At 36.3% G+C, this 10,875-nt stretch overlaps 1 protein-coding gene across 1 annotated transcript in view; it reads left to right on the top strand.

Moving 5' to 3' along the window:
* Nucleotides 1-460: 460 nt before the first annotated feature.
* The window catches only part of LOC113297310, a 34,612-nt gene continuing 24,197 nt past the window's right edge, over nucleotides 461-10,875 (top strand). The window contains exons 1-21 of the mRNA XM_026545747.1: nucleotides 461-758; nucleotides 1,696-1,799; nucleotides 1,893-2,027; nucleotides 2,130-2,180; nucleotides 3,032-3,126; nucleotides 3,207-3,324; nucleotides 5,294-5,395; nucleotides 5,502-5,693; nucleotides 5,773-5,933; nucleotides 6,354-6,524; nucleotides 7,161-7,253; nucleotides 7,362-7,686; nucleotides 7,806-7,910; nucleotides 7,994-8,089; nucleotides 8,176-8,243; nucleotides 8,927-9,047; nucleotides 9,122-9,328; nucleotides 9,417-9,620; nucleotides 9,709-9,818; nucleotides 10,299-10,395; nucleotides 10,488-10,586. Of these exons, the coding sequence (XP_026401532.1) occupies nucleotides 662-758; nucleotides 1,696-1,799; nucleotides 1,893-2,027; nucleotides 2,130-2,180; nucleotides 3,032-3,126; nucleotides 3,207-3,324; nucleotides 5,294-5,395; nucleotides 5,502-5,693; nucleotides 5,773-5,933; nucleotides 6,354-6,524; nucleotides 7,161-7,253; nucleotides 7,362-7,686; nucleotides 7,806-7,910; nucleotides 7,994-8,089; nucleotides 8,176-8,243; nucleotides 8,927-9,047; nucleotides 9,122-9,328; nucleotides 9,417-9,620; nucleotides 9,709-9,818; nucleotides 10,299-10,395; nucleotides 10,488-10,586 (2,751 nt within the window). The 5' untranslated portion in view covers nucleotides 461-661. The remainder of the gene's footprint in view (nucleotides 759-1,695; nucleotides 1,800-1,892; nucleotides 2,028-2,129; nucleotides 2,181-3,031; nucleotides 3,127-3,206; nucleotides 3,325-5,293; nucleotides 5,396-5,501; nucleotides 5,694-5,772; nucleotides 5,934-6,353; nucleotides 6,525-7,160; nucleotides 7,254-7,361; nucleotides 7,687-7,805; nucleotides 7,911-7,993; nucleotides 8,090-8,175; nucleotides 8,244-8,926; nucleotides 9,048-9,121; nucleotides 9,329-9,416; nucleotides 9,621-9,708; nucleotides 9,819-10,298; nucleotides 10,396-10,487; nucleotides 10,587-10,875) is intronic.

Genomic DNA, 10,875 nt, shown 5'->3' with positions numbered 1-10,875 from the left:
GTATGGACTAAACTCCAATATAATTCTGAGAGCACCAGCTTAAAAGTGAAATTCAATCAAGAAATATATCAAAGACTTTATCTCTTTCTCAATACAATCATCAAATCGAACAGATAAAAATCCGTGAGTCTGATTGATATGAGAAATAACTTGGACGATACCAAAGACCAATACCACACAAATTCATTCTAGTAGTATTTAAAAATGTCCCCATCCCCGATCACCATCGATGTCTTCCGTCTTCCTCCGAATATGCCGATTAAGATACGGCCACGTCTATTAAGTACACACCCAGGTGGGAGACGAATCCCGCTAGTCTAAAGTATATTTTTCCAGAGGGCATTTAAGGAAATAAAAAGAAACTATGTCGGCTTCTCTAGGGTATTCACGTTTTTACTTGATTAACACGTGGCGTCGAAAACGGGCTTAATTCTTTCTTTACTTGCTGTTTCTCAAACTTTCTTCGTTGAAATGAAGACACATCTTTATCCGTCTTTTAACTCACAAGATAGATTTTTCATAGACATGATTTGTTTACATGAAACACACACATTCTCTCTTTCTCTTCATTATCAGCTTCCAGGTTTTTGAGAGATGAATTGATTTTATTATTTCCAGATTATAGTTTGTTTGATCAGATACAAGGTCTGATTTAAATAAGATGTTGGAAGATCAAGTGGCGAATTTGTTACAGAGGTATCTGGGGAATTATGTGTTAGGTTTAAATAAAGAAGCTCTCAAAATCAGTGTTTGGCAAGGTTAGGTTTCTTCCCGTTTCTTTTCTTAATTATTTCTTCTCATTCGATCAATATATTTGAGAGTTTTGATTAGGTAATTGTGGAATCGAAGTTAATGCGCTTTTTTTGTTGTTGAATGGTAGTTGGACAAAACTTACATGCGAAATTGTGTCCACTGTGTAGTAGAATCTAAGATGTTTTTTGAAGTTGTTATGAATTAGGTTAAGTTCATTGATCAATGAAGTAAGATGGAATTGGTATAGTCAGGGAACTACTGAACTGAAGAGGTGGAGAAAGTTTAACCTAACTGTAGTGTAGGTTTACTTTGGTCAGTTAATGAATCTACTTCACTTTGGACATCTCTCCCTCTGGTTTAGGGCAAACACAATGACATATGCTTGAAATTTTTTTGCACTCATTTGTACTAGTAATATCACCTGCTACCATGCTAATGAGAAACAAAATCATAGACAAATACCATGTTATAATTAAACAAAATCTGGTTAGAGTGTCACCAGACTAGGTTGGGGATAAATTTAATTTTTGTGAAGCCTTTCTTTGTGACTGTTGCCTAGTTAAGGTGTTTTTAACTGGATAAGGTTGCTGGAACGATAACCGATATAAACCCCTGAATGTTGTTAGGCTTAGAACTATGACACACAATTAATGCAGCTGTGAATATGTAAGGCTTGCAATTGAGATTCCAGGTTGAACTAAAAGTTTATTCGGGTAAAAGATTATCAGGATGAACCATTGTGGTGTAAATTTCGTACAGGACTTTTGATGAACCATTATGGTGTTCCTTTGCTAGGTTTTTCATTCGCTTCTTATCTTGCTTTCCCTGAAAAGCATTATTCTGAACCTTTTGATCATTAGGGTGGATCATTAGGCCGGGTTATTCTCTTATCTGTTACTAGTAGATTTGTATCATTCTTCTTATGCATGAATGGGATTGCAGGGGATGTAGAGCTGTCAAATATGCAATTGAAGCCAGAGGCTTTGAATGCGTTAAAGCTTCCTGTCAAAGTTAAGGCAGGATTCCTTGGATCAGTGAAGCTTAAGGTTGGGAATTCTGACTTGACATTTTTGTGGTCTTAACTTTGAAACACGTCGAACCTTATCAAACTCTAAGCTTCCCCCCTCCCCCAATTCCAGGTTCCATGGAGTAGGCTGGGCCAAGAACCAGTTTTAGTTTACCTGGATCGGATTTTGTTGTTAGTTGAACCCGCAACTAATGTCGAAGGACATACTGAGGATGCTGTTCAAGAAGCTAAGAAGAGTAGAGTACGGGTAAGGTTGCACTAAAATGATTTGTGTAATTTACTAAGCTATTTGATGAAGATAAACTAAAAAGGCAACAAGTCATGTACATATTCTTTATTGTCACTATAGGATATGGAAACAAAGCTTTTGGAGGCTCAGGAGCGATTACAATCTGAGTTGGTATGCTTTCACTTTGTCTCTTTGGCTTCTTCGCTAATTCAAATGATCATTACCTCGGTGTTTTTTTGTTTTTAAAGTGAAGGTAGTGCCTATAGTTAAGGTAACTGTTTAAATTTTTGAGTTTATGGTTGCATTGGCTGATTTTACTGACACTGTTAAGTGAAACATCATTAACAACATTCTTCCGTGTATGTTTCATTGGACTGAGTTTTCATGTAATTATAGTTTTGGACTATGATTTTGTTGCTTGGATATTGTTGGGCGTGATCTTAACTTTTATAGATATAGAATTTAGAGTTGTAGTTGTTGGAGCACTTCGTGTGCATTTGAACTGGTTTTTCCTTCTCTCTGTTGTCTCGCGAGTTCACTTAACAAGGAAGCATGTCTGATGCAATAACTTTAAAATACCTGATAGGGCGAAGATGCCAGTGTGTTATTATCATGTTTATAGATTTTCAATGTTGGTTTTTAGAAGTGTAAATGACACCTGGGATGAAGATTTCTCAATGGAGACCGCATAGCAGCGAAGATGGATTTTATCATTGGACAATTTCCATCCGTTGGGATGTACTCAACCTTTGAACTTAATAGGCCAAATAAAAGTTTAAAGGAGCATTAGGAGCTCATTTGAAAATCAATAAAACTAATGATCCCCTAATCATATATGCAAGCGAATTTGTGACTGGTGAAAGGTTTGATGGTGGTCATGATGTGCTAAGTGATATATTGATGCTATCATGCTACAGATTGGAAAATAGTCTGACAAAGTTCTGATTAACAAAATCTTGTTTGGTTTGATTCATAGTTCTATGATTGCGAACTCTACATATAATTTGCCTGGTCTGTTTCAGAATACGTCTTGGCTGGGATCCTTAATCAACACAGTAATTGGGAATTTGAAGCTCTCCATTACCAATGTGCACATTAGATACGAGGATCTGGAGAGGTACATGACTTTTCCGAAGTTACTTTATATAATTTTCAACTATTTCAACTATTATATAATTAACGACTGCTTTTTTGTAGCAATCCTGGACATCCATTTGCAGCTGGTGTAACGCTAGCTAAACTTTCTGCTGTGACGGTCGATGATAATGGTAGAGAAACTTTTGTCACTGGCGGTGCTCTTCAGCGCATTCAAAAGGTACTGATATCATTGTATATAACTATTAGACTGCAATGACCTGATTCACCATTATACACTATGTATAAAGCACACATTATCTACATACTTAAGTTTCTTAGAGCCATCGAGTGCGATGTTATATGTGAGCCAATACCCAGATCAGGAAATTAGTTCCTTCAACAGATAACTGTATTTATCAGAAAGGAAATTTGAAAATGTCCACTTTCAAGTGTATGATGTTTTTTCTTGAAAGATATATTGTATAAACTGTGTTACAACGATACGCCTAAAAAAATAATTAGCCGTATCGATACGTATTTACACGGATACGCGTACTAATACTCCCAATACTTCAAGATACAACTCAGTATGAAAACTATGACTAAATATTAGAAAATTTAGATATTTTACTAGATTCTATGAGAAGTTTTAACTATAGTGACAAAATATTAGTTCCAAATCTGTCCACTGATCTTGCTCTAGACTTTCTTCCTTCTTATCCAGACTTTTTCTCTCTTCAGTGAGGTTAATCATACAGATTATATTTTAACCATGCAAACACATGTATGTATTTTGTTAAGTTTCTATCTTATATGTAATATATTTATGTTAAACTACCGACCAATATTGAGTATGCCGTATCGCCGTGTTTTAGTTTTTCAAGTTGGTGTATCATAGTAGCGTATTGGTATCTTGTATCCTATACCGTATCCGTATCGTTGCAACACAGTGTATAAATTATGCAAGAGGTATGAAAAATTATTTCTCTATAAGAATAAAAATAATAAATAATAACATGGCGAATCTATCACATTGTCTTTATTTAACTGCAGTGGCTGAACAACCTCTGTAAAAAATATTTATCAAAGTAGCCAAAACACTTTGGGAATTAGTGCAAACATCTTTATATGGGTAAAACACAATGAAGGGGGTATTCCGTGAGTAATGCTGTCGTACACAGTGTCAAGGCACCCATGAGATGTTATTAATCCCCGAATACGTTAAGTTGACCCTGCTGTCACCAATGATGAAGCCAGAGTTTTTTTAAGTGCCCTGGCCCTTTTAGGTGGTCTAGGCCGTGTTCCTCACTCCTTGCATGGTAATAAAATAAAAAGTAAATGTTGTATAACATACAAATATGCTATAAGGTGTCTTATTGGGAGTGTAACTCCCAAGGTATCCATGTTTGGCAATCTAGCACAATCACAGTTCATGTATAACACACAAAACAGAAGTCTACCTTAAAAGTCCATTAGTTGACGACCCGGCATTGACTGTACGAAATAAGGCATTTTCACCAGTTAAACAACACAGTGCCTAAGCGGTAGAAGTCCCTCCTCCCTAAGAGCGCCTATTTACAGATATTGAGCTCTGATCTGTTTATGCATATAAACTTTTGGAGCAATTGAGAGCCTTGACCTCGAGTTGTGTAAGTTGATAGGCCATCTTGTAATACTAAGTTTAGGGGGCCAAAGTCCTTGTAGCGCTTGCTGGCCGAGTTTTCAGTCTATGAGCACCTTTTTAGATGAAGCCCACAGCTCTTTGTTGAGCCACTGCATGTAGTTCAGTTGGGAGAGTGTCTGTGCTAGGTTGGGCAGTGCTTGCCAATTAAGTTTTGAGTTACATATGCTCAGATGGCCAATATATCCTTGAATCCGTTGTTCGTGTTTAAGTTTCTGTTCTTTTTGTAAATATCGAAGTGCTCATCTTGACTTTGGAGAAGTTGCAAAGCTTCAAAGCCTTTTAATTCTCCGACATAGTTTAGAAGGTAATTTTTTTTAGAGTGGAATTTGGAATGGGAATTTGACTTCTAGTACTGCCGTTTTCTTTTTTGATGTATTGATCTTGAGTATAGCAAGAGCTCTGGAAGACAAATCTGCTATTGCGAGTAACCATTTGACAATCACTGTCAATTTTATTTGTTTTGCTTGAGAATGGAACTTTTACTACTGGATACTCATGATTTTTAGTTTTCAATCTTTTACAGTCAGTGGAACTCGACCGCCTGGCGGTTTATATGGACTCTGATATTTCTCCCTGGCAAGTTAAGAAAAAATGGGTGGATATGTCTCCTTCTGAGTGGAGTCAGGTATAAGTCACCATGATTCTCTTATTAAAAGAAGATTGTCACACGTTTGTTACGTATTGGTGCCCATGGACGTGCGACGGTAACATTGATTTTCATTGAGCTTCAGGTGTTTGAAGTTAGCAACAGTGATCGGCAACCAACTAGTGATCTAAAGAAGGAGCATTCTTACATTCTGCAACCAGTTACAGGGAATGCGAAGTATTCAAAACCGAGGAAAGATGAACTTAGTAGATCAGGCCACCAAGCTGAACAGAAAGCAGTAGTTTACTTGGATGATGTTACTCTTTGTTTGTCAAAGGTTTGTCTTTTGATTCTTTTACCTCAGATTTTGTGGCAAGAGCATACAGTTCTCATAAGGTTTAGGTTTGCTGATGCAGGATGCTTACAGGGATATTTTGAAACTGGTTGAAAATTTTACTTCCTTCGATCAACGTCTGAGAAATGCTCATTATCGCCCACATGTATCTGTAAAATCTAATCCCAGCTCGTGGTGGAAATATGCTTACAAAGCTGTCTCCGAACAGATGAAGAAAGCAAGGTGAAGGAAGTCCCGCATTTCTTTTATCCATCTACTTGCTTTTAAGGTTCTAGGTATGAGAGTCTTGGTTGAGTAGTTTTACCTGCAATCTTTCTTAGATGCTGTCAGAATGCTCAGTTGTTCTGTGATCATTCTGTAAAACTGTGGGGACCAATAGTCCATTTGATACGTGTTGTTAGTGAACACTGTTTATCTTTTTGTAGACTTTATTAGGTACTTGTAAATATGTTATTTTATGTTGTTATCACGCGTGTGTTGTATTACTAGTTATTCTAGACATTTTTGATACTTGTATATATACATATATAGATGCAACATTATTAGTCACAGGTGTTTACGTTTGAGATTCTGCAAAGTGTTCTAGTTTCATTTCAATTATTCTCACATTCTCACATGCTTTGTGAATCTCCTATGCTGCAGTGGAAAATTATCTTGGGAACAAGTTCTAAAATTTGCAAGACTGCGTAAGAGATATGTAGCTCTTTATGCTTCTTTGCTGAAATCTGATCAAAGTCGGACAGTAGTGGATGATAACAAAGAAATCGAAGAACTCGATCGTGAGCTGGACATTGAACTCATTCTCCAGTGGAGGTATGCAGTTACTTTCTTTTCTTTTCAGTTCCTTAGATGAAATCTTTTGGTCAAGGTAATTAAGATGTCAACCCAAGTTGAGTTTGATTGATCACGTGATCTGCGGGACTCCCAACTCAAGTTTATCTTCTATCAAGTTATAACATCTCTTAACGTGGATGTCTTTGTTGATTTATGATCTGCTTGTGAACGGTAGGACCTGATCAGGTTTTTTAATGTTTGGCTGGTACTTACCGTACTATCATCTGTAGCATGAATAGAAGAAGCATTAACGTGATTTTGTGATTTTTCAAGTTTGGGAAATAGGACAGTTTATTTCTTAAATTGTTTGTGGGTCTCAATATGAACCTCAGAGCGAAGAATGTGCAGTTAAATCAAAAAAGTGTACTTAAGATGGAAACATTATTCAGTTCAGCAGTTAATGTGCTGCCAGCATATCAAGGTAAAAAAAAGAAAACCATTAAGCAGAGAAGTAGTTGTTGTGGCAGAACTGAACACTAGAGAGTAGGAGAATATATATTTAAGAAAACTGTACAGGTTTTACGATTGTTGCTGATTTAGACTAAAAGGTCCGCAGAAATGTGAGAATTATTAAATATTTACCTACAGATATTTTATTTTTACTTGCTTATGCAGGATGCTAGCTCACAAATTTCTGGAACAGTCAGGTGAATCAAATCTCTCATCGAAACAACAGAAAACAAGTAGTTCATGGTGGTCATTGGGATGGTTAACATTTTTCCTTTAGCCTATTTCATGTTCCACTTGCGTTCCTTGAAGTTAGGTAATTCCGTTTCCAATAACTGGAAAGTCTTGTAATGAAATTACTATTTCCAGGTCTAGTTCAACCATTAAGGATGAAAGTGAGCCTTGGCATTTTAGTGATGAAGATTGGGAACGACTTAACAAAATCATTGGATACAAGGATAATAACGATGGAAAATTACTGACGACTCAAGCCAAAGATAATGTGTTGCACACATCACTGGAAGTTCACATGAGACACAATGCTTCAAAGCTTGTTGCTGAACCTGAAAACTGTCTTGCCGAATTATCCTGTGAAAGCTTAGATTGCTCTATAAATCTTTATTCAGAGGCCAAGGTCTTTGAAGTGAAGTTGGGGTCATACAAGTTGTCGTCTCCAACTGGGCTTCTCGCGGAGGTAACCTTTATATTTATTTACTGAACCGTCAGGCATATTCTTTGTTTTGCTGAAAACCTGGTTCATACTTTCTGCAAAGCCTGTGCTCATGATTTGGATTCTTTCTTATATTCGTGCAGAGTGCAACCGTGAAGGATTCTTTAGTTGGTGTGTTTTGCTTCAAACCTTCCGATGCAGAATTGGACTGGAGTCTTGTCGTTAAAGCTTCTCCATGTTACATGACTGTATGCTTTCTCAGTAGTATTTTTCTGATTGCAAACTTACATTTATTTGTGGGTGTTTGTTGATTTTACAATTCTCTTGTCAGTATTTGAAGGATTCCATCGACCAAATTATCAATTTTTTTGATAGCACTTCTGCTGTTAGTCAAACAATAGCTATGGAAACTGCAGCTGCTGTCCAGGTGATTCAATTAATCTATGACCTTATTTTTTGAAATATGCTTCTTAAGATTTGGTGTTAACATGTAATCTTCTGTTATTTGTGAAGATGACAATTGACGAAGTCAAACGCACTGCTCAACAGCAAGTGACGAAGGCATTGGAGGATCGTACCAGGTTTTCTTTAGCTTTAAAGCTTTTAATATTCTACTTCTTGGCTTAGCCACCTTCACGCAGTGTCCAACCAAACATTTTGCCATCTTGTGGCGCATTCAAAATATAAATTTGACTCATACCCTTCACATGAATCCATCTGCAGCACATATGTATTGATAACTAGTTGAACTTTGCATTACATGCTGTCTTTGAATGTTTTAATATACTAGATCTGAAAGTTTTGGCAAGAAATATTTTCCATAGATTGTTTCTGATAAAGTCATACGTGACTTATCTAGAGTTTGCTATCAGCGGATTGGAGATTGTTTTTGTTGTCTAAGCTTTCATATCCATAATCAGTAGACTAGCAGGTTGTAATAAACCTGGGTAATATGTTTCGTGCAGTTTGCTTACCTTGATCCACGGGTTCAGGATGGTTTAGCATGGCCCATTATATTATCATCTTAGCATTTTATGACTGAATGTGTCGTGTGGGGGCTTCACATCCTTTAATATGTGGCTGAGAAACCTGAATTTTTGTTTTGCATTCCCCATTCACTAATGGAATAGCATTTGCCAGTGAGGTGGCGAAAATAATCTTCTTGTATATGGAGTATTTTGTTCTTTTATTCACTGGTCAATATGAAGTAAACCTGATTCCGTTTTATTATATAGTTGTATGATTGCCAATCTTGAACTTGTAGGTTTTTCCTTGATTTGGATATTGCGGCTCCTAAGATTATCATTCCTACAAACTTCTTCCCGGATGAATCTCATGCAACTAAACTTCTTCTGGATTTAGGAAATTTAAAACTTAGCACTCAGGTAACGCCGTGCACAAGCAGTTTAGACATCATCAAAAGGCCGAATCTGAAAACAACGTTTTTACTCTTTTGCAGGATGACGGTGAATCTGATTCACCTGACGAGATGGATATGTACTTGCAGTTTAATTTGGGTTTAAGTGATGTATCTGCTGTTTTGGTGGATGGAGACTACCATTGGAGTCAAACTCTAGTTGACTCATCTGCTAGTTTTTCCCAATCTAATTATACTAGCTTTTTGCCTGTCATTGACAAATGTGGGATAGTGATGAAGCTTCAGCAGGTTAACTACCAATTTGACAGTTTTTCAGACTATTTGTTTTCTATGCGATATTATGCTCACCCAGTAAATGTTTAATCATTGCCTGCAGATTCGATCAGAAAATGTTTCCTATCCATCAACGAGACTTGCTGTGCGGCTGCCCTCTTTAAGGTTTCATTTTTCTCCAGCTCGTTACCATCGACTGATGGAAATTGTAAAGATCTTTCAGAGTGAGGATAGTGAGAACTCAGATAATCTTCGCCCATGGATTCAAGCTGATTTTGAGGGATGGTTATCTGTTCTTGCGTGGAAGGTTTGTATTTTTTCTAATTATAGATAATGTTATTTGGTTATGAATCACAAAAATTCTAACTTTTTTATATATTTTTATTTTGTGGTAGGGAGTTGGAAATAGGGAAGCTGTATGGCAACGCAGATACTGCTGTCTTGTTGGTAGTTTTCTTTATGTCCTGGAGAGCCCTCTATCTAAAACATACAAGCAGTTTATTAGGTAATGCATATTCTATTATCTCCAAGTCGTCTTTGCTTAGGGCCATTAAATAAATAAGTATATTAGTTTCAGAGGTTTGAAGTTTAGACATTTGTTCTCAAAAGTAAGTAAAAAAAAATAGTGAAGCTTGATTCTACAAGCTACGGCTATTGTGCTAAAATATTCATTAAATCTACAAGCTTATTTGAACAAAAATTATGGTAAGTTAGTTCCTGTATGGTCAAGGATCTTTAAGGGAGTTTTAGGAATGGAACATCACTCCCTTTCTTTTCTCTAATGCAAATGGAAAGTCGTAGAAAACATGTAGAAGTTGAAAAAGAAAAAGTGGTCTTCAGTCTATATATAAGCTTAGTAAGAGGAAATCATTTAAACTTAATACCTTGTAAGAATTGAAACAGAACTTTACGTCATTAGAAGCCTTAATCTATTTGAGATACATGGTTTCCTTTTCATTTATGATAAGTAACTTTTATGTTTCAGGTTACGTGGAAAGCAGATATATGAGGATCCACCTGAGTTTGCAGGCAATGTCGAACATGTTTTAGCTATTTCCGATGCTTCACAATCCAATTCCAAGGTTTGATCTTTTTGGTCATTCTTTACTGGTTTACTAAATATATGCTTCTAGATGAGTTATGGTTCTTTACATCTTGCATTATCATTTTTTAGGTTGTTGAACATGCGAATGCTCTAATTTTGCGATGTGAATCTGATGAGTCGAGCAAAATCTGGCATAGCCGATTTCAAGGGGCAATATATCGTGCTTCTGTACGTATGAATTTTGACAGTGTTTTATTATCTCTCCAACTTTACTTACTATTTTTTGTAGGAGTAGGTCAATTTATACGTTTCTGATTTGGTACTTGTGTATTATGATCCAGTCCCTTGTATTTTGTTTATATTTTTTAATTTAAGTGGTTTCCTTAAACCAGGGTTTATAACATTGTAGAAATTCGGAAAATAAGTCCTTTTTGCATCATATGACAAAAATATTTCCATTGCACAAAGTTTTGTGGTATCGGACTTTATCCAGACTTTTTAGGATTAAAAGATGTTG

This window comes from Papaver somniferum, chromosome 7 (assembly GCF_003573695.1).
Source record: "Papaver somniferum cultivar HN1 chromosome 7, ASM357369v1, whole genome shotgun sequence".
NCBI classification, from domain to species: Eukaryota; Viridiplantae; Streptophyta; class Magnoliopsida; order Ranunculales; family Papaveraceae; genus Papaver; species Papaver somniferum.
The sequence above is the reverse complement of the archived record's forward strand: the minus strand, read 5'-3'. Positions and strand labels throughout refer to the sequence as shown.